This window comes from Erpetoichthys calabaricus, chromosome 1 (genome assembly GCF_900747795.2).
Source record: "Erpetoichthys calabaricus chromosome 1, fErpCal1.3, whole genome shotgun sequence".
In the NCBI taxonomy this organism is placed as follows: Eukaryota; Metazoa; Chordata; class Cladistia; order Polypteriformes; family Polypteridae; genus Erpetoichthys; species Erpetoichthys calabaricus.
In genome coordinates this window covers 215,838,254-215,862,832 of record NC_041394.2, presented here as the reverse complement: position 1 = coordinate 215,862,832, position 24,579 = coordinate 215,838,254, and the positions used below count along the sequence as shown (strand labels likewise).

Sequence of the window (24,579 nt, the reverse complement as noted above, 5' to 3'; positions counted from 1 at the left end):
TTGTATATGAATTTAGACATGTGATATTTCATGGGAACAACATTTTCAGACTTGTGTTAAATATGACAGCATATTTTAGCCTTATGAATACGGTACACTATGGATACTTTCACGGATTAAAGAGATCTAGGCCCAAATAAAAAGTGTTGCTTTGATTCAGAAATAACACCACCATGTTTTAACCGATTTTTATAATCATTTATGTTTTCAAGAATCTAATATTTTGTTTTTTAATAGCATATTTGCCGACTGCGTTAACTAACAGGGGGAGGGGAGGACATATGAAAAATAAGTAACTGTATGTAAATTCGGAAATGCTGGCCTTAAGAAATTTCACAATTAATACCTAGTTTTAAATGATTTTCTTTACATTTGAATAACACATCTTTTGTTTTGTTTTCTACATTTTCTGAGACTTCAGGTGCAATTGTCATGGCTCACTTTTAGTTCCAAAAGCCAAAACTACAATTAAAGCTAAACAGAAGTTTGTATTCAAAAGTGTAAAAATAAAAGCTAAAAGAAAAATGAGTATTTAAAAGCTAAAAGTAAAATGAGTACTTAATTCTAAACTAAAACTGAAAAGAATGCTTAAGATAAAAAAATAAATAAAAACTAATATAAAAAAGGGAAACTGGATTAACCTTGGTATGAATCAAGATGTTAAAAAAAAAAAAAAAAAAGGCTATTAAGAGCACAAGCCCTTCAGTTTTAAACACAATGTTTTAAAAACTCATAGTTTTCTATTATAAAAACCAAAATTTTAATCAAAATACTGCTCTGTGCACCACCAGCCTACCAAAATGCCCCTTCGTTGAATAAGCAGCCTAGTTGCAAGTCATCCATATTTAAAACTGTTAAAGCAGCATGTGCTCACCAACATGGACAAACATGATAAATTATAAGGAATATTGCTTATTGTACTCACCATATTATGCCTTGAATCTGAGAAAGGTTTGACACTTTTTCTTAGTCTGAAAACTCATACTACATAAGTCAGTATCTCCATCTCACTGCTGGACTACAATGCTACTTCCATGCCTGTGTTATCAAAGGTGCAACTGCCAAGGAAGGAGACCTTACTGGAATAAGAAGTTCTGATTGTGTGTGCCATTACAGCTCATAAAATAGGGAAGAACAGAGAGGAAGTGATTCAAAATCAATTTTATTAGGATCTGTCAGAGGTCACTTTGTTGTTATGCTTGATTTGTTTCAGCTGTGCAAATTTTAGGGATGCATCAATACCATTTTTCTCAGACCAAGTATGACTATCGATACTTGTTTAGTATTTTAAAATGGCTCAAATTTCACAAAAATAAACAAATCACATACAATTAATGTATGCAAACCAAAACAACATTTTTCCAAGTATTTTAACATGGGCAATATGGGATGTAATAGTAGCACACAGTGACCACAGGAATTTGGCTAAATAAAATAAGAACATTTCTCTTGCTGGTATCTCAATTTTTTATCATAACTAGCTCAATGGCATAAAGGTATACAGGTCAAACTCACTGGGGAACACATGCCACTGGATAGGTCTAGGACTCTTTCGGGAAGTAACTGGCAGATTCCTTTTTGATGAACAGAAGCATCTCTGTATGTTCAGCTGTAAACTTGTTTCTGGTCATTAATAATAAGGGAAAGCACACTAAATAATCTCTCACTCCCTATACTACTGCATGGTGATGAAAGCCATTTCCTTAATATTCGAGATAAAGTGCAGAAATACTCTTTGTCAACTGAACAGTACTTAAGTGGTTTGTCTGAACAAGAAACTGTGGTCTGTTCCAGGTAGGTTTCCAGCTGTATGGCAAGTGTCTATTGCAATGCAGCTGCTTGACGTCACTGCCTGTTCATCTATGATCTCATTAAACATACACTCCATACTACCGCTCAGCTGGTCCTTCCATTGACTTCTGGGAGGCAGTTATAGTCCAGCTGCCTCTACGCTACACAATTCCTGTAGCTCCAGCAACACCATCTCTTTGGCCTCCTTGACTGTACTGATGTTTTTTCTGCTGATGTGCATGTTAGTTTTATGTTCAATCAATTTAGAATTTTTGATATTTAAAAGGCATTTTAAGTAATTAAAGAAAGAGATTGTTAAAAAATGCTACATATTGTAAGAAACTTTGTCAATTAAGGATTTTTTATTAGCCACACTGGAAAAGTAATTTATAATAAATTCTTCACATTTATTTATAGATAGTCATGGTAAGGAGTCGGGACACAAATATTTGAAAATCTATGCAGTTTCAAAAGAATATCTACCCCAAAATATCACATATAATTCACATGCTGATTTAGGACAAAATTTTCAGGTTTATAAAAAAAAAAAAAAAAAAAAAAAAAATTTGTATATAATGCTCATTCTTATGTTTACTTTTGAGATGTTTAAATAGGTTACTTGTGTTGTATGAACTTGTTTTCATACCCCCTTGATATTTTAGCAGAGCACAATTTATAGTCTGCTAGGCTTTCATTTTCATCGCTAATTTTAAAGAACTTCCACACACCACAGACATTTTGTGTTCTCTTTTTTTTTTTCCTTTTCTTTTTGCTCCTTAACATGCACACAATCACATCGGTGAGTTAATAGTATCAGTTATAGGCATTGGGGAATTTTTAGGAATACAAGTACTTGACCACTGTGTCAGACCAAAACCGCATACCAGTAATCGGTATTGTTGCATCCCTAGCAAATTTGATTTATAACACTGACCTGCAATTTGACAAGGAGGCTAGGCTGAAAGTTTGTTTTCTTCATAAAGCACACTGGGATTTTAGAGAAGTGTAGAAGAGGGAGGGGATTTGGTAAAAACATTTTTAAAAATTCTGAACATGTCTCATTATTCAATCACTTAAACGTTTTACTTGCATCCCTAGCACAAATACCAATAACGCTTGAAGAAAATATACACATAATAACTGAATAAGTTAAAAAAAAAAAAAAAAAAAAAAAAAAGTGGTTCAGGTTCAGTACACAAGGGAAAGGCCCTGTTCAGTACTGATGCTTTATAATGAGAATAAAAACTTGATTTTTTTTTTTTTTCAGTCTGTTAAATAATATTCATAATATTTAATTTGTGTGTTTGTTATTTTTGGATTATTTAGAAAAGATTACCTTATGTGAAGAAACTGTGGTTATTTAGACAGGAGTTTAGCAAAAAGGTTTGGAGAAAAACAAATGCACGACAGGTCGGCAATTAGACTCAGAACTAATGACATCATGCTGTAAGAAGAGAAGAAGTTGTAGAAGACAAGGTGCAAGTGCCAGTAAAACAAATAAAGTTCTAGAGGACATTGTGGGCAAAGGTTGAGACCACTTTAAAAGAGGAGAATAAGAGGCTATTAAATCCATTCTTCAGCTTTTGGGAGAGGCAGACGACATATGGTTTTTGATATGAGAGATGTGAAACAGCGTTGATATGAGACTTGACAGAGGGCATAGGCAGTTTTGAAGATGCAACAAAACATCATGCTGTCAGAGGACAACAGTACAGCACCACCTACAAAATCAAAATTCACCCTAACAAAGCCAAAGAATAAAAGTAACATTGCAGGAGGTTCTCCTGGCCTTTGTTAGTTACTTCTGAAAGACCTGCAGAAATACCCTATATGGGTGTGGAGTACCACATCCATGAATCCTAGTTTTTGAAGTTGCTCCCAACCTTTGCCAAGGTAGGCTGAAGTGTAGCCCTTTCAGTGGTAATGATTTGGGAGCTGTAGAATATAGGCATTCCAACCAGAGTGCGGCTCATGAATGGAATGGTGTCTAGTCCCTGCCAAGACACTGCAGCAGTTCTGCAGACCTCTCTTTAAGAGTAAGGTGCCATCAAGTATATAGTGCACTGCATTTAAGGATGAGCGTCTGTTACGAAAATAACTATTTAACATCCACTCGTTAGTCAAGTATTATGAAGTTTTACAAGGCAATCAAATCTAATGATTTGGGCATTTCCAGTTTTAACTTGTCCACCAATACACAAGAAAAATTAAAGTGCCTTTCATGAACACTTTTTCACAATAAAACAGTCTTGTAATGGAAAATATATGAAAACAGGTTCTGCTTCCTATATTACTGGGAAAGTGGCACTAGAAATGTGAACACTTGATGGTTTCTCACAAAACTGTGAGAGGAAAACTGAACCCATGGAGGAAGATCCAATAAACTCTGGAAAAACAAAAAAAAAAATTCAACCCAAGCCAGTAATCAAACAGCAATTAAATTAAGATCTGCAAGAAATCAAAGTAATTCTTTTATTAATTCAAAACCAATTACTTTGTGGCCTATAGTCAAAAGGATTAAGAAACCAGATAAACAGATGTAATTAAGCAAGGTGGGGTGTATTTCAGGAGCATTGTTAAGTTGGGACCTCAGTAATTCATCAACAAATCAAGCATTTTTATGCTGTGGTCATAACGACAATATGACAATGAATCAGGGTCAAATTCAAACTAAAGGTTTAACATTTGATGTGACATTTTTATTCAGGTCAATAGAAGGTTGGGGATTCTACTGTATATATACAGTGCCTATTACAAAACCCACTGTTGGAAAAAAAATACAGAAACTTCTAGATTAAAAAAAAAAACAACAATTTAGAAAAAGTATGTGTAACACTCCTGTGCATGCAGGGAACTGGTCAACTATTGGAAAGGTGGAGCACTTTACATTTATAGTTACTTCAAAGAGTCATTTATCACATTCTTGTTTATTGAATACTTTGTATAACAGTGTGTCATATTGAAAAATAATACTGATAGCAGAATGCAATTACATTCATTAGAAAACTACATTAATGTTTTTTTAACAGCACTTTACAATAGAATGCTGTTAAAAATATTACCCAAACAGGCTTGTCAGAGCTCAGTGGCTTTTAGAGGGAGAAAATTCCAGTTCATGTGCTATTGTTAGTTGCTGGTTGTAGAGGGTCTATGACTTTTTGTTGTTCACATTTCTAATACCTGAACAGTTAATATCTATTTTAAGTCTCAAGCTAAATTCTTGGCTGGTTTGGCCCATGATGGTGAGCAGGTCTGGAGCTTTATTGATAAATTATAATTTCAGAGAAATACGGAGGAGCTGGTTGGAGTGTATGAGTAGGCAAAAGGGTGAAATAGCTGGGAGAGCATCACCGCTGTAATAAGTTTAATATGTCACTATGTGCTGTGCAAGTATTTATATTACTAAACCACAGTTTAATTTATGCACGGACGGCGGACACACCGCATGCACACTGCGCCTCAGAGTCAAACCCAGCAGCTTCCCAGAGTCAGTAGGTGACGCCTAAACAACACAACCTGTGAACTAAACCTGCTCTAATCCACTGTGCCATAACGGAAATTCAGTATTAAAAGTAAGAGTTGTACCTAACGACACAGCCACAGAGAAACAAAAACGAGACCGCATGGATAAAAACAATAAACGGAGGCTCCTACAACGCGCTTCACAAACACCAGAAGCAAAGAAGTCATGGCTCCAAAAAGAAACAGCTCAACTAACGGAAATACAAAAACGAGCCCGCAAGGATAAAAACAATAAACAGAGGAGCCTACAACGCGCCTCTGAAACAGCACAGGCAAAGTAAAAACTTTACGGAATGCATTAGATCCTACAATAGTTCATTTGCTTTTGCATCTACCGGGGTTAATATCAAGCCACCACCTGGGAATGGCCCATACTGCTTTCATGTGTGTGGACAAATATTGCATCGGATTGGAACAGTGCACCCTGAGCCAAATCACGACCACAAATTTGCACACATTTACATGTTAGATCTAGGTGACGCAGTTTATCAACGAATGAACCTGCCTGAAAACAAGCTGATAATGAGAAACGTAGCTGAAGTCATAAACAATCACCCATTAGCTAACTCTATAAAAATGCTACATGAGGTTGAAAAAGAAGCCAACACAAAAGCACAGGCGGACGGTGTGGCACCAACTAAAATTGCCTTAGTGCTAATAAAGGACAAAGAACAGGGTCCGAGACGATACAATGTTCCCATCGTTAATGAAGTGGCAATTGTGTTCGTTTCACCGCGATATTGTCATGCATTTACGTCCTGATGGAACCAACCAACCTAAATTCCAACGCGTGGACATTTGTTTTCCTAAACTTGATACTTTGACCTACCCCATTCTGTTTCCAACTGGCCAGGAAGGATGGAATGCTGACATTTGCAGATATAAAAAAAAAAATCAAGCACAGAAAAGATCACATGTATCAATGAAAGAATATTTTTCCTACAGACTCTCAGTAAGACACGAGTTTAATCCATTAATCAATGCAGGAAAGCTAACTCAACAATACATAGTTGATGTTTACGTTCGAGCTGGATTATGATTCCTAACAGTACACGACTTCTACCTAACGACACAGCCACAGAACAAAAAAGACGAGACCGCATGGATTAAAACAATACACGGAGGCTCCTACAACGCGCTTCAGAAACACCACAAGCAAGGACATCATTAAACGAGCCCGTATGGATAAACACAATGAACGAAGGCGCCCACACAAAGAAACCGCTTTAGTACAAATGTGTTTGGGAGCAGAAAGTGATTGCCATTCTTGGATTTGCGATTCTTTAGAGAATCGCGGGCTTACTGGTATTTTATAAATCTCCTTTTCTACTCACATGCACAGTTGACACAGAGCAAGATTTAGCACAGGGGTTAACTGCTAGGTAAGCACTATAAGACAAGACAGACAACTGGGAACCATGCTTTTAGACTGAGGACCACTGTATACTTTTTTTGTATGTCAAAGTCAGCATGAAACTGTATCCTCTTTTGCCTTGTTTGGAATGTCATGATTCACCTAAGTGGGGGCCTGCACATGAAGAAAGAGTATAAAGCCTTGGAACATTGCCTGGCACACCTTTGAAGCTGATGAATGGATGGAAGATAACGTTATCTGGTCCTGAAAATCCTTCCACTGCACAGCAAAAATGACAAGACTCTACACATCGGGCCCTCATTCCCAAACTGGGTTCTTGCCATTGGCTTCCTTCAACTGTTATGCAGCGTAAGTCGTCATTAAACAAAGCTAAATTATTTCTCCTGTGTGATTTCTTACCACCTTATCACTAAGGGAGGGGTATCGCCTTTATATATCATATCTAGGTTTAGGTCATGTATCACGCCGCAATTACAAAAGAACTAATTCCCAGTTAGATACAACTACGTGGTGCAAGTGGCAAATTTCTTTTTAGGGCCACCTCACCAGCACTCAGTGTAAAGTGGTTAATTGCATCCCTCGGTCTCTTGTACCTTCTGAAATATAACATTCTCTCTCATTGAAGCACACGCATACATTATCAACCCTGTGGCAGGAGGGAATATCTGCACAAAATAATAAAATAAGTTTCTGTATAGTGAAGAAATTTAAGTACAGTGATCCCTCGCTATATCGCGCTTCGCCTTTCGCGGCTTCACTCCATCGCGGATTTTATATGTAAGCATATTTAAATATACATCGCGGATTTTTTGCTGGTTCGCGGATTTCTGCGGACAATGGGTCTTTTAATTTCTGGTACATGCTTCCTCAGTTGGTTTGCCCAGTTGATTTCATACAAGGGACACTATTGGCAGATGGCTGAGAAGCTACCCAGCTTACTTTTCTCTCTCTCTTGCGCTGACTTTCTCTGATCCTGACGTAGGGGGATTGAGCAGGGGGGCTGTTCGCACACCTAGACGATACGGACGCTCGTCTAAAAATGCTGAAAGATTATCTTCACGTTGCTATCTTTTGTGCAGCTGCTTCCTGAAACGACATGCTGCACGGTGCTTCGCATACTTAAAAGCTCGAAGGGCACGTATTGATTTTTGATTGAAAAACAAACTCTGTCTCTCTCTCTCTCTCTTTCTTTGTCTGCTCCTGACGGAGGGGGTGTGAGCTGCCGCCTTCAACAGCTTTGTGCCGCGGTGCTTCACATACTTAAAAGCCAAACAGCCCTATTGATTTGTTTGCTTTTCTCTATCTATGTGACATTCTGTGCTCCTGACGCGCACTCCTTTGAAGAGGAAGATATGTTTGCATTCTTTTAATTGTGAGACAGAACTGTCATCTCTGTCTTGTCATGGAGCACAGTTTAAACTTTTGAAAAAGAGACAAATGTTTGTTTGCAGTGTTTGAATAACGTTCCTGTCTCTCTACAACCTCCTGTGTTTCTGCGCAAATCTGTGACCCAAGCATGACAATATAAAAATAACCATATAAACATATGGTTTCTACTTTGCGGATTTTCTTATTTCGCGGGTGGCTCTGGAACGCAACCCCCGCAATGGAGGAGGGATTACTGTAAATATAAGTAAGAGTTACTACTGGCCTACTTGTCTTCAGAACACTGACAGCAATTCACACCTAGGCATCAACACTCGATAATGTAAACAGTGGCAAGTCCACACTAGTACAGTGGAACCTTGGTTCACGAACGTCTCAGTACACGTACAAATCGGTTTATGACCAAAAAGTTCGCCAAACTTTTGCCTCGGTTCACGACCACACACTCAGTATACGAACAAGCCAGTTTCCCTTTCGGTTTGTGCATGTTCAGTCTCTCCCTGTGCATTTCCTGTGCACTGAGCAAGAGAGAGAGCGAGAGAGCGCGACACACACACACACACACACACACACACACACACACACACACACACACACAGGCAGCGCGAGAGAGAGCTGGACACATAAGGTAGGAAGGCAGTTAAAGAATGCACTGGGCTTGATTTTGTTTTCACTTCTGTTTACAGCGATCGGTTCGTAGCGTGCATTGTTGCAATGTTACTTTTCTTGATGGTTTATTAAATTACGGGTATTTTTAAATGTTCATTTTTTCCCCTGTGCTTAAAACTCATTTAAAAAAAAGTGTTTTTAGCCAGCAGTTGGTAGCACTATAGCACGAACTATTGCAGTGTTAGTTTTCTCTTTTGTTCAAGGTTTTCTCAGTGTTATTCAATGTTTTTACATTTAGTTTACTATTAAGCTGTACATTCTATGGTTTAATTAACTATATTTGTACTTAAAAACTTAAATATATATATATATATATATATATATATATATATATATACATACAGTTTGTATGGTCTGGAATGGATTAATTGTATTTACATACAATCCTATGGGGGAAATTGCTTCGGTTCACGACCAAATCGGTTTACAACCAGAGTTTTGGAATGAATTATGGTCATGAACTGAGGTTCCACTGTACTAATATTTTTACATTGGTACGGATAATAGCTTTCGGACCCTACTACTGGTACTGAAACCAACTAACTACTAAACCCCATCCCGTCTTACTCCAGCCTCCATGGTGCATCACACTATGCACCACTATTCTCTCGATAACTGTGAGGTTAGCGGTATTTGTCCAGATCATGTCAAAGTAATATATACACTACCAACAGCGTCAAAGGAATAAGTTCTTTTTGGGTTCCCAGTTAAGTTTTGATAGCACTGAAACGTAGTTTATGAAACGTACGTTTTTTTCACAACTGTAATGGCAAATATTGAGGGAAAGGGACAGGTGGATTGAGAGGGAAGCCGACGTTTATTTCTGGTACTGAAAAATCCTGAAATGCCTGTACTTTTCCATTTTAAGATCCCCCAAAGGGTACCAAAAACAATGCTACCCTAGTCTACACAGGCCCTGAAAGATGCAGTGGAAGAAGTCAAGTGGGCAAAGTAAAGTGCACAGACGCCACCTAAAATGGTTGAATGCCACAACAATATTTGTGTTTTTGCTTTTTTCAATCTTAAAAAGTCATGGATACACAGTTTTGCGAAATGTATGTAATCTCACGAAGCAGATCAACACTGAATAAAATGACTGACTTGAAAAATTGACATATTACATTTTAACGCTTATCTTTATATTGGGCCTCCAGTACCCTTAACCCATCCAACCATCCATCCATTTTCCAACCCGCTGAATCCGAACACAGGGTCACAGGGGTCTGCTGGAGCCAATCCCTGCCAACACAGGGCATAAGGCAGGAACCAATCCCGGGCAGGGTGCCAACTCACCGCAGGACACACACAAACACACCCACACACCAAGCACACACTAAAGCGAACCCAGGTCCCCCAACTGCAAGGCAGCAGTGCTACCCACTGCGCCACCGTGCCGCCCATACCCTTAACCTTCATTATAAAAGGAAACCATTATTTATTTTTTTTTTTTTAAACTTGGGGGCTCTCCCTTCCAAGACTTTTTTTTTATATAATAGAGAGATAATAAAATATGCTTCACTTTAAAATGCAATTTCATTTTAGAAATTAAAATCTACCATAATAGTGAAGGAATAACTTCAATTTGAAGATAATCATTAAAAACCTGATTATTCCACTGGATCCACTGCTCTACAGTTCCAGATGAGCAGCACATTGGTACATCAAATACAAATTACCTAAATATAGCACCTTTAATTTAACTCTACCATGCTATCATAAAGGTATTTTAACTTATATTCCTTCGCCTAAAAAGAATTGGAGGTGAAAACTGAAAATTCAACTTTTCAATTCAAAACACTGTTACCAACCTCAGCCTTTATTGAACCGTTTTAAAAACAGGGATAAAAAACGCGCCAAAGCAATGATGGACGGTCTTCAGCTTGCCTTCATTACACTATGCCCTCAGGAGCCGGTAATGGATACACAAGTTCCTAAAATGGACACAGGCGTAGACGCTTCCCTTGTGCCAACTTGGGGCTCTAGCTTTCGCCTCCGTTTAACGAGCAGAGCAGTTGAGCTAAGCGGCCTGTTCGTACAAAACACAGGTATCAGATTATGTCGTCACCGTCTAGCTCCGTTGGTGAGGCACGTTTGTGTTCTCTATCCAACATCTGACAGGTGCTGCACACCCAAGCCAGTCTGGTCTTGTGGTCAGAAAAACTCCTTGGAACGGGATGTTGGGGGCGTGGCGCTGAATCAAGCACGTGACCCCCCGTCCCCCCCCCCAAAAGCAGAGCGGACCGGATCTGACCCAACAGTTTCAAGGCTCTCGTCCAGTGCTTTATCTGAGCCGTATGCACGCAATAGCCGAACCCGCGCTGCACACTTAAGAAAACAGGTAAACATAACTCGTTTGCCAAACCTTGACGCCCGCAACTGAGGGGCACGTTAACCTGCAGGGGAAAAGTAGCATGCGGGTCCGGACAAAAGTTCAAAATAAAAATACGGTACAACGACCTCAAAACCTAACTCCACGACCCTTATAGAAGGGGCAAAAAAACTAAACGATTTTGCTTCATTTTGAAAGTGAATAAAGTACTTATCATTAAAAAGACAAATCCATTTTCTTAAGGCCGACCGCTGCCCCCGGCCCAAGGTGGACTGCCTGCCAGTCCACTCCCAGACCAGTGCCCAGATTGTACCCACTGCTTTTATCGGTACTCTGAAAGTTCTGAGCGCCGGACACAACTCAACCCACCTTTCTGTTGCAACTTCAACTCGCCGTTTTCTTTCTTGATCTCTGTTAGACTAACATTATCCGGAACAGGCTTGTGTTTCTTCTTTTCCCGATCCTTATCCTGCTTCTCTCGGGGCTTCTTCACCTTGCTACCAGCGGCCTCCAACGTGCAGGCACTAACAGGGAGCACTCGGGGCAGCAATCCGGCGGGTGTTGGTGCCGGTGAACCACTCGTCTTTATCCCGCCAAAGCTCCAGGTTGTTGCGCTGCCATAACTCTGTTTCGACAGAAGCTTCTGCTCTGCGCCTCCGCCTCCTCCATCACGCCCTCCATCCCCATTGAGTTTTCTGGGCTTAAAGCTCTTCTCATCGCTTCTGACTTTCTTTGGCGGCGGAGGATGATGATGATCTCGGGAAGACCGCGACTTGCCATCTGGTGTACTTCCTTTGGAGTCCTTCGGTTTTTGCAACTGGCTTTTGTCGGTAGCTGGGAAGTGGATGAAGCTCACTGACTCCGCCATCTTGGGGCTTTCTCTATTTACTCTCTCTGCTGCTGTTTGTGTGCGAGCCAGGGAAGGGGGCGGGGCGAAGGGGCGGGGATGGCGACTGACAAGTGGCGGGAGAAGCACCAGAGAGAGACGCGTACAGTAAGTGAACGCATCACCCGTCAGCAGCTGAGCAGCTGTGTCTGGCCTCCGGGTTGAAGCAGCAATTGGGAGCGACCGTGCAGAAGCTCGAGTGTGATACTCCGGACTGGATCTGCTCCAACTGCGAAATATGGGAAAACAGCAGCATTGCTGACGCTCTTCCCAGCACAGTTCAGGAGGAAATAATAGCTAGACAATACAAGGAGATTTGTGTGGAGGAGGAGGAGGAGGAGGAGCACTGAACGCTGTGAGCTAGCTAGCTGAAAAAAAAAGCTCAGCGCTGAAGAAACCCTCGTCGGCGACGTACATAGACGTTACGCGGGCGAGGCAAGGACTGTGACTGTATTATGATGCTTGACAACAAGAACTGTGATGTGTGCGAAAATAGGAATAGAGACCTCGCAGAGAATACGGGTGTTCGTTACGTCACAAAGAGACTATGTGAAAAGTGCGCGTGCGCCTGTCAACTGTTGGCGTGTACGTTACCGTGACAAAAAGCGTCGTGAGCGCCTTCCGTTAACAGTGAATTTGGGACACTTTGTACAAAGTGAAAAACTCTTAACGTTTGATGAAATACGAATTTATGCTTTCACTTTTATGTAGTGCTATATTGTCTTCGTTGCTACATTTTTTATTATAGAAAAACAGAAATGAATGACAAATACAATAAATACATCGTGCAAATCGCATGTACACAGAATTTAAGTAGGTACGCATATAAACAATAAACAAATAAACAATGACGATACAATCAACATCAGAAAAATAGCCAGCCAGTCTTTTTACCAGTTATAAAATTAGTAAAAGAATGTTGGTCGGTGACACTCTGCACGTCTTAAATTTACGTAATATAATTGTCTGTTTTAGTTGGATTATAGTTCACCTGAAAGTTTCCAGTAAATATATACAGTAGTTGATGTACACATAATGAAAACATAGTTGGTAAATGAACGAGGAGTGTGTGGTTGGTTATGGAAGAGGCTTTTCCTTTAAAACTTTAAAATGACAGATTATGTGCACACTTTTAGTGTATGGGTCTTTCCATGGAGGTTCACCTAGGTGGTGGGCTGCATGTTGTTTAAAAAATTGAAATTTGTCACATTCATTTGTATGGTTGATTAATGTTCAAAAATATATACAGTATATTTTCCCCTACCCTGCCTCCCTACAAACACGACAGCTATCACCATTTTTAAGTTTCAGAAGCCTTTGCATGATGTCATATATTTGCTGAACGAATACAGATATTTAAAAACACCAAATAGAGTATTTCCCAGCATAAACCGAAGATTCTTTTTCACATATCCTATGCTCTGAAATCATTTTCTTTTCGTTATAGCCCTTTAAAAAGTGATGACAAGATACTGATTTTAAGTAATTTTCTAATTTAATTTTTTTTTAAAGCAGCACAACAAAGGTGTACAAAGTTGCTATTTATACCGTAGAACCCTTGTTACATGAAAAATATATAAATATAAAACACCCACCAGATGCATTTGTGTTTAGGCTAGATTTTGAGATATGGGATCCGACAGGAGAAAATACTGTTTATTAGTATGTACATAACACTTTAAATAGTAATATTAAACTTTCATTAAATTCACAAATTAAAAAAAACAATAATCATGATCTAAAAAATGACAAGAACACTCTGTTTACATACCTTTTATTTATTAAAAGTCAAAGTGTTTGGACTGCTGAGGGAAACTAAGCAAAATCTCATTCTTAAGATTTTCTTCCATTTTGAATACTTTGCAAAAACCTGAAGTACAGAACTCAAAAGGTGACAAGAGTTTCAGGATTTTCTTGTATGGGACCCACATTGATGTTCTTTTATTATTTGATGGCACAAGAATGTGAAGAACCAGGGGGATTGTAACAGTTGATGTATTATTCCATGTCTGCTGTGTTCCATATATATCCAACCCACCTGTTTGCACCAGAGATGCAGGCAACATTGTCCCCTTTTTAAGAAATTGAACAGATTGTACAGATCTCATTTGGTGTTCTTTAAAATCTGTAGATCTTGAGGGTGCTTTTGTTTGGATTTTGTTTTCTGTCAGGATAGGAATAATTTAGTGTTTCTCACATATTCTTGTATATTTCCTGAAATTGTCATAACATTTATCAAGGGCTTTCTTCAAAGCAAGGGCCTCAGAACTTTCATCTAAAATAAAAAATTCTTTGAATATTACCAGAGGAATATTAGTAAACAGCTTGAACTGTAAGAATAGGTCACTTTGCATGTTTTTTGTAGTGAAGCTTACCAGGTGCTTCATAGTACTGCCCATTCCATTACTTGTGTACTTGCCATGTGCAGTGGCACAGAAAACACAATTCTGCATCAAGTTTGGAATTTGCCTTGTGTTGAAGCAAACTGTAGCAGTCTTTATAATTTTTATACTGAATGAATACACCATCAGAACAGTATTACACTTTGGTAGGGTGGCGGCTGATAAGCACCTTTACTTGTAGCAGCAGGTTCTTCTGGAACGTGAATGAAGCATTTGTGTTGTGAGACAGATGGAAACTCACCATACACAACAAAATGGTGTAGAGCAGGGGTCTCCCAACTCCTGTGGATGCAGGTTTTCATTTGAACCTTTTCCTTAATTAGTGATCAGTTTTTGTTGCTAATCAACTTCTGTTTCTTTCATTTTAATTGGCTTGTTTTTTAAGATTCATTCCTCTGAATTGCTTCATTTTTTTCTTAAATGGCACCAAACATAAATGAAATTTGAAGTGAGCCAACAGATGACCAGCAAAGTTGAGGCCTCAAACTCCAATCACTTTCTTGATTAGAAGATAATTCTTTTTGTTGATTATACCCTTTATTTAATTTCATGGCTTGCTGATGCCATCATTCTGCCACAGCAGACATTTCTAAAACAGCTGATTTTCTTCATTCTAAGAACACTGACAAAATGCTTTTTGGGCCTGAGCAGAACAACATTACTGAGACCTTCATCTTTATTTTCACATATCATATGATGGATACAAATTAGTTGGTTAAGAAGCACTCTGGGACCAGAGTTGGAGACCCCTGGTGTAGAGAACCCTGTGGGCTTACCCTGTTTTGTGAATGTAGATCCCAATGCCCAGTGGCGCCATCCATCAGGCAAGATGTAAAATCGAGGTCCTGACTTTCTGTGGTCATAAAAGATCCCTTGGGCATCCTTTGTAAAGAACAGGGGGTTTCCCTGATGTCCAGTCTAAATTGTCCTCCATGGCCTAGTCATTCTGACCCCCAAATCATCCCGTCTTCAATTGTCTTTCTGTTTCTCTCTCATCACTTCACCACCTAACAGCTAACATGGTGAGCGTACTGGCACATAAATGGCTGCAATCACATCATCCAGGTGCCTCCCCTCTCACTATGTAAAGCGCTTTGAGTAGTGAGAAAAGCACTATGTAAATGTAAAGAATGATTATTATTTATTGTTTTCTAAACCTGTACAACTGATTTAAAATTTTAGTTGGATAAATTGTGCTACAGATAACTTCATGACTTGTGTGAATACTGATGATTAACAATGGTGATCCCTTTATTCTGCAAGTAAGACATCCATCCATCCATCCATTTTCCAACCCGCTGAATCCGAACACAGGGTCACGGGGGTCTGCTGGAGCCAAACCCAGCCAACACAGGGCACAAGGCAGGGAACCAATCCCGGGCAGGGTGCCAACCCACCGCAGGACACACACAAACACACCCACACACCAAGCACACACTAGGGCCAATTTAGAATCGCCAATCCACCTAACCTGCATGTCTTTGGAATGTGGGAGGAAACCGGAGCGCCCGGAGGAAACCCACGCAGACACGGGGAGAATATGCAAACTCCACGCAGGGAGGACCCGGGAAGTGAACCCGGGTCCCCAGATCTCCCAACTGCGAGGCAGCAGTGCTACCCACTGCGCCACCGTGCCGCCCGCAAGTAAGACAGTTCTTTAAAATTTTAAAGTTGTTTACAGAGATTGATAAATCCTCTGGTGTATTTAGTATTTCCAAAACTAAACGGGGGAAATTGTCATGTTTATGACTTGACTCCAGCTGTAGCTCTCTCTGGTGCTTTAAGTTGTTGCCTGCTGTCAGTGATGCTCTCCATGTGCTTCCTGCCACTGGTTCTGCATTTATCATTTATGGGTAAGTGTTTTTGTAAGAGCAAGATAGACCCATTCCCAGTTGCTCAGATACCTAATTTAGGGTATCTGGGTAACTCTTCAGCGGTACTTTATGTCATACCAAACCAGGATGAGATAGGGTGTTGTCACTAACCATGTCATTTCCCTTTCCCACTCCACCTACAAGAAGAGGTCCCGTGAGGGCAATTAACTCCACCCATTCTGGATGGAGTGCTATAAAACCCAGGCTTACCCAGAGAGAGCGTGTCTATTGCTATATCAAGCTAATCAAAGGACGGCACTCTCTCCTGAACAAGACACATGCCAAAAAATGACTAAATCTCGCCTTTCAAGGCTGTTTTCTTTGCGTTTAATAAACGCTGTTTTGATTGTGGCATCTAGCAGAAACACTGTTTTTGTTTTCATTTTGTTGATGGGACAACCTGGCTAGAATCCGAACTTTCTGCATCTCTAAGCTGTGTCATTCTCTCAATTAAGGACACATCATTATTAACAGAGTGAAAGAAGCTTTCATAGCCAAAGAAAAGTGGTTGCACATAAATTAATATTAACCCTGAAAAAAGATGCACACAAACCACTAACTGACAACTTAAAATGTCTGGTGGTACCATTCTAAGCAAAATATGTGAAATGTACGTTGCAGTTGGAAAAGTATTGTGCACTTCCAAAGCAGATTAGCAGATGATGTTGAGGGCACAGCTACAGTATTAATTGAATTAAAGCAAGAACTGTGCTGTGTAAAATTACACACTTTGGGTCAAGCAGCAATTCAATGTGTGTTTAGCACCACACTGTGTGCCTTGCAGAATGGTAAGCTAAATCAGTTAAAAATAATTTACAGTAATTTTTAAAAGCCATCAATATGTCTGGGTTTAAAAAAATATATGTTTCTGTGCTCTACCTTTATGTGCAATCCCTGATTATGTGGTGTGTTTGTATTATTATATAATAAATGTTACTAGCGAAAACCCCAATTAGTAAAACGGGCACAATGGTAGAACAGGAAGAGAGTGGAAGTATAAAATTGCAAAAGGGAATATCATAATATTAGGATTTCAAAATTTTGCGTTTCTATTAAAAGCAGAATTAGTCGTTTGATAGAGCAGCAATTGTGCCAATGTTATTAGAAGTATCCAGTGAAAATTTCTTTATAGTATATTTAACTTTTTATTTATTTCTTTATTGTGTTGAGGTTGTTTAAAACTAAATCTGTAGTCTTTAGTGCAAATACTAAACAGTAAAGATTTCTTTACCAAAAACACTGAACTGTCTTTGATGGCAAACAATAGGCTCGAAAACCTTGTGGAGACGCGATCCTGGCAACCATAGACGAAATGCTAACAAGTTATTGATTGATTTAATATTTTCCATAAAATTTGTCAAGTATATATTTGGAGTGCAGTCATTAACTGTTGGATGACATTGTCTGTTGGAATGACCTGTAGAATTACTTTTCCCTTTTGACAATACCGTGTACTGTAAATCTCTTTTCAGGCAGTCATTCCACAGCAAAATTCTTAGCACTGCAAGCTACACAAATGCAATGTAATGGTTCACAACTATCGCCTGTAACAACAGATTTATCAGTGGGAACATTGTAGGCAAGGTAGTAAGTGGTGGCAATGAGAGCAGCAGACCATCTGTTTCAATCACTCACGTTATGCATTTAGAGATTTCTGCTCACCGAATATGCACTCCTCTTTCTTTGTGCTTGTGTGGTGCTGAGGTGTCACCCGTTGCATGGCTGTACTCGGGTCTTAACCTGGGGTCCTGAGTTGGTTTGTCATGTGGTGAGTGTGACAATGTGCTGTATCAGGCGTGCTCCTAACCTCTCCTGCTCCCTCTCAGGTTGTGAATGCTCATCATCCAAAGAAGAAAAATACATTTCAGGTTTTATTAATTCCCATGGGTATTCATTCATAGTAACTAACTACTTTTTAAAGATATTCTTGGGGATGCTGAACAACATGACCGACATATGTTACACCCAAGAGCTGACAGATGCCAAGACCATTTACTATGTTACGCCAGCCATGGATGGATTTTGGACATTTTGTCATTTAACATTAAGGATTATTATTATTAATATTATTATATGATTAAATCAGTTAAAGGAGGCCACTCTCACAACTCACCCAGAAGTGTGAAGTGACTAAAAGTCTAGCACCACCTTAGTTTCATATAAAAGTAAAATGTTTTTGAATTGTTTGTATATACAGTATATGCAGCAGCAGCATCTTTTAACTACAGAAGCAGTTTGTCACTCTTTGATTTACAGTCCATATTGTAGTGAGTGTGCAGCAGAAGACAGTATGCACCCCTTGATGGAATTGCAAAGGTCATGCATGCCAATATCTGTGCTTGATCTTGTACGAAATTCAGTACACTTGGCTGTTACCAATGGTGAAACAGCTTTACTGACTGATTGTCAGAGTTCAACTTCTGTATCACCAGAATTAAATCATAAAAATATCATTGTATTTAGCAGCCTTCAAATGTTATTAACTATTGTTTGATTATTGCTGAAAGGTGAAACATAGGCATTTTTTGAGCAGTTTGATTTAAGAAAACAGAAGAGTTCAAGAAAACATTACACCAGTTGCTTTAAAATTCAATGTGATATGGAGAAAGTTAGAAAAATAGAAAAAAGGTATTGGTCTTAATAAAAGCACAAGAGTAGAAGTGCAGTTGGGTATCTGACAGTCTACTTTAAATCCATTCGTGTAAGATGTCCAGCGTTACTCTTCATTGTTTGCAGCTTTGAAATGAAAACAGCTTTTGTATGAAGCCTTTTAGTTATACAGTTGCATTACTGACTTGTGGTATTAAGATTGTTTACTAATCTGAGTAAAATGAATGTTAAGAAGAAACTCTTAATTGCTTAGGGCAGCCATAATTAACAACAAAAAAGTTTAGTCCAGTTTTAGAAATTATGAACTTTTCATTATTATGATTCAGTATAATATGTATGGCAAAGTAATTGATACTACCTATAGATGGATGTGAATCCCACACAGGTTAGGTTATTATCTATATATACTTTGCACATTCTAGTTTTCTTTTCACTGCTCAGACATTTGAATATTGGGGTGATTGGAGGGTCTAAATTAGCAATGGACCTTTACAGGGCTGATTTCTGCATTGTGCATGATATTGCCATGAGCTGTATCAGCTCCACCCAGCCCTGGACTGGATTAAGCAGGTTTTGATGATTATATGTGAAATAAATATATGACACTTTTAGTGTAAATGTAGCATAGTTGGCATTTAATAATGCAAAAACAGATTTTAATCCCTGTCTTCATTTTTTTAATATGCTTTTACACAAGCTGGGTTGTGATGAATTAAAAAGGAAATGGTAAAAATAAAAGCAAACCTATACAGTTCTAAAAAGAAATAATGAAAAATAAGTAAAACTTTAATTGGCTGTCCTTTGTTAATTATATTCTAAGCATGAAGTTCAGCACCCCTTGAAAGCAAATACTGTCTTCATCTTCTTTCGGCTGCTCCCGTTAGGTGTTGCCACAGCGGATCATCTTCTTCCATATTATTCTGTCCTCTGTATGTTGTTCTGTTACACCCATCACCTGCATGTCCTCTCTCACCACATCCAAAAACCTTCTCTTAGGCCTTCCTCTTTTCCTCTTCCCAGGCCGCTCTATCCTTAACATCCTTCTCCCAATATACCCAGCATCTCTCCTCTGCACATGTCCAAACCAACGCAATCTTGCCTCTCTGACTTTGTCTCCCAACCGTCCAACCTGAGCTGACCCTCTGATGTACTCATTTCTAATCCTGTCCATCCTCGTCACACCCAATGCAAATCTTAGCATCTTTAACTCTGCCACCTCCAGCTCTGTCTCCTGCTTTCTGGTCAGTGGCACAGTCTCCTGCCTATATAACATAGCTGGTCTCACTACCGACCTGTAGAACTTCACTTTTGCAGATACCCGTCTATCACACATTACTCCTGACACTCTTCTCCACCCATTCCACCCTACCTGCACTCTCTTTTTCACCTCTCTTCCACAATCCCCATTACTCTGTACTATTGATCCCAACTTTTATAGTTTCAGAAATGTACAAGTAGTTAGTTCAACTGTAATGTTTTATCTTGGTTTAGCCTGTTCATCTGTTGCTTTGTTAACTGAAACATTTCACTCCTTTTGTTAGTTGTATAATTTTGATTATTAATAATTAAAAAAAAGTGTAAATACAGCTTACTGCAGCATTCAGATCAAAAATGTATGAAGTAAATGGTACAGACCGGACTAAACATGCTGCACCGGCTTAGCCAAATTGAAAACTAACCTCTTTCACTGAAGATGTTAATTTAGTTAGCTGTGTGTGTCCGTAAGGGTCGCCACCAATTCATGGCCTTTACAAAAGCGCCATTTCGACTCATTCTGCTGTGATGCATAGCTGTCAGTCCATACTGTGCAGTCAGTATGTGTGTAGACAGCCAGGTACAGTGAGAACACCTCAGGATTCTCTTTTATTGTTTCATTAAATTGAACCTTTACAACAAAAATAATTTATATCCCCAAATTCAGTGCTTTAAAGAATGAATGCACGTACTAGAACAAAAACATAAATCTGTTTTTGTACACAAATAATTGTGCCATAAACACAGAGTAGCTCACTTAACAAAGTAGTCCTAATCCGCACAGATCTGCTGCCTGATTTTCTGCTGTCATCCCAAGTAGTCAGATGCTAACCAGGCAGGACTATCTGGATTATGCAGGTTTCACAATGCAGTTGGTTAATTTGTTCTAGAAAATCTAAAATGATGAAAATATTTGTGGTTTGGAAACATTTGCTCCCACGAGATAGAAAATTGTTCACTTTTTGTTAAATAGTATCCAATGTCACACCTCTACTTTGTATGGTTTGTTATTTGTAACCTGTACTGTTAAATGTGGCATGTGAAACTGTAGTTTTAGCCCCTGGAGAAAATGTTTACCTTTCATCATATCAGGCTTGGGTTTGTTACTGAAGGCCAGCAAAGAATAAACAAGAACGTGTACATCACCAAACTGCTGGTGCTCTATCAGTACAAGAATGAAAACAAATGTTGCAGGGCAACTTCAAAGCTGAGAACCCTCACTGAGATTATGAGTATTGCTAGTAGTTAAAAACCATAATCACAATAAGGCTGGATGTTTTTTTTTGTGAAACAGCATAGCAGTGTATTTGTGTTATTTTAGTTGTAAAGGGCCCTAACAGCATAGCGTGAGATAGTGACCTTAGCAAGACAAAGCACTGTGGATGATCATTTTCAGTAAGTCTCGAGACTACAGATTGTTTAGGGGTGGTACAGGGTTCAAGGAAAGTTGAGATATTTACAGCTGAATCCCAAAAAAGTAAATATAGAAACCAGCTGCAAAGTCAAGGCTGAAAAGGATCCAGAAGTTACAATTGCCCATACATGCTCTGAGATATGCTATAAAGTCAGAGCTGTACGGAAAAGCATGGGTACAGTGTGGTCAGCCAGAAAAAAAAATGTCAACGTCTCCAGTTCTTCCCCTGCAAAGAGGACAGCAATTACAGTGCTTCGAGTGAAATTGGTAGTGTAGTCCTTTTGGAGTGGTGAGTAAATCTGCCACACAGTCTGAGGAGACTGGGCTCAAATCCAGGGCGGGGGAGTTTACTAGTTCTCCCTAATTCCTCACGAGTTTTCCTACCACATTGCAGAGGGTTAGCAGGTGAGAGTATTTAGTGACTCTAGCCATATCTGAGCAAGACTGTTAATGGAGTGGTGAGTTTCTCAGTTGGGGTTGGCTCTAGTCCCCACTGTTCTAAAAAAGATTACACAGGTCAGAAAACAGATGGAGGACTGGGAGAGATGTTGTAGAATTTAGTTATGAAATTGTTTGAGGAGGGTGGACAGTTGGCTTAGGTTATTAAAAACTTTGATTCTGTCTTTAAAAACTGATCTTTATGGAGGCTTTATTGTCTCTAGCAATGATATTAACCAAATTTTTCCTTTTCCTCCCCTCTGTCAACAACTGGCCAAATCTCCATTCTTCTATTAAAAGGAATTTCTACCCAGCTGACTTTATTTATATGCAACAAAATGGGCTGATTTCTGGTTTACTGTTTTTTCCTCTGAACTGTTCGTTCATTTATGTTGTCACTGAGTGGCACATAATTTACTGCTCTCATGATGCATAAAACATTCCCAAACCTGCTTAATACAAATGAGGGTTCACCGAAAATGCAGTATGTGCAAGCACGTTGAGATTGTACGCAGTGCAGTGCTGTTCAAGAATAACATGAATTGAATTTCTGTGTACATAGGTTTAGATATGTCAGTGTGCCCTGCAGTTGACGGGACCCCCACGATTATTTATCTGTCTCCCTACTTTTCTGATCTGCTTTTAATAATATCCAGTAACCATTACTCAAAGTTATTTAGAAGATTACTACATCCTAACATTGCTTAAATACGTTCTTATTACAGTCGGAGCAGGTTAAGTGAATTGAATCTGTATAATGAACAATAAAGGCCACATCCATTTTGCACCTCTCTTGTTCCAAGCTTCAGTTTTTTATGACATTCGTATGCATGTTGCAGTAATGAGCACTTTGGCAGGCTGCCTCTTCACTTATATAATTTTTGCCCAAACCTGTACTTTCTGCAGTATTATTTGGGTCTATCCGAGTTGTTCTGAAGAAAGTGTGATTTACACTCACGACAGACTTGTCCATATTTTCATCGCTTGTGCCCTGCTCCTTTCTTGTTGTTCTCATTAAGCTCTCATTAACTAAACGTCACAACCTAATTTTGTCTAATTACGCTCGTATCACCGTTTGAGAATCACAAAACAGAGTATGACTCAAGGCAAGTATAAAGCACTTCTTGATGTATCTTCATTTTTGACTTGTATATACGTTGTTTTTTTTTCCCCTAAATGTGACCACTTTCTTGGAAAAAATGCTGAATTTAATTCAGTTATTTTTGATTATTACGATGCAATACCAAATAGAAGGGCAAACTGGTAAATCATGTGTCAGCACTAAAGAAAAATACCCATGTAGCTATATATTTCTTTAAATTCATCAAGTATATGCTTTGGTAGGGCAAACAAGAAGGCAGCTATCATAAATGTGTATGTGTGTTCATAGACATATAAATAATTGTACATGTTTATCTCAAAAAGTACGTCAAAATGTTGCAAATCAATTGGCCCACAAAAAGTTTGGTTAGATTAAACAATTTCTCTAAACAAGTTATCTTTGGACATAGGTCACAGGGCTTTTTTGAACGATATGGGGATAAGCAGTGGACCAAAACCAACAGGCCTGGAGCCTGTAACAAGACAAACACGATATATCTTGTCTGAAGAAGAGAAGTTCAGAAAATATCGACCCATTGTTGTACATAGGCCACAGGTTCAGGGTGCATATCTCAGAAGCTGGTCGTTCTAAAAGCTTCTACCTTTGCTAAGTTGTAACCATCCAGGAGCTAGCATCACACATAATTGTGTGCATAGTTTTTAAAGAAATACTGTAATTTTAAATGTGTGAATAATTTTCCAAGAAAAATTGTAATTTTAAAATGTGAAAATCCATTTCAGTTTTCCATGGACAAATGCAGATACCATGCTAAAGTTGAATTTTTTCGACACACTGCAGAAACAGAATTTGTCCATAGAGGTCAAAATTTAAAAACGATCAAACATAATAACAGTGCCACGTACATTGGTGAATACAGATATTACTCAGGATGTTTCCATTTACAAAATCATTAAAGCTTCTTTTGAACCAACACATTTTTCATGTCAGGTATATCAGAAAACCAGAGTCAAGTTTGTGACATTTGTACACATTATAAGAAGGACACATTAGCTGGACAGTAACATTTACTGAAGAGAAAATTTAATGGGCAGGTCAGATTAACTTCTGATACTTTAATGTTCTAAAACTCTCCTTTTTTATTCCAACTTTAGGACTACAGTACTGTGAAATCAAACTCATTAATTGAAGAGTACTCCATTATATTTGTTGTAGTAATTGATCTGAGTTTGTTATTCCTTAGCCTGTCTACCAATCAAAGAATTAGTCATTGAACTGGACTGACCATACTACTGGCAGTCACTACTCATAACTGTACATGTCTTCCCATTCTCTTCCATACTAATCAAATACATCCTGTTTTACTTGTTACAGTGCATCCAGAAAGTATTCACAGCGCATCACTTTTTCCACATTTTGTTATGTTACAACCTTATTCCAAAATGGATTAAATTCATTTTTTTCCCCAGAATTCTACACACAACACCCCATAATAACAACGTGAAAAAAGTTTTTGAGATTTTTGCAAATTTATTAAAAATAAAAAACTTGAGAAAGCACATGTACATA

The 24,579-nt window shown here is 38.7% G+C and overlaps 1 protein-coding gene across 1 annotated transcript in view; it reads right to left on the bottom strand.

Annotated features, from left to right (window-relative positions):
• Positions 1-12,203, bottom strand: part of LOC114659331 (lysine-specific demethylase RSBN1L-like) — a 157,087-nt gene extending 144,884 nt beyond the window's left edge. Inside the window, exon 1 of the mRNA XM_028811765.2 lies at positions 11,442-12,203. Coding sequence (XP_028667598.1) covers positions 11,442-11,940 — 499 coding nt within the window. The 5' untranslated portion in view covers positions 11,941-12,203. The remainder of the gene's footprint in view (positions 1-11,441) is intronic.
• Positions 12,204-24,579: the final 12,376 nt, after the last annotated feature.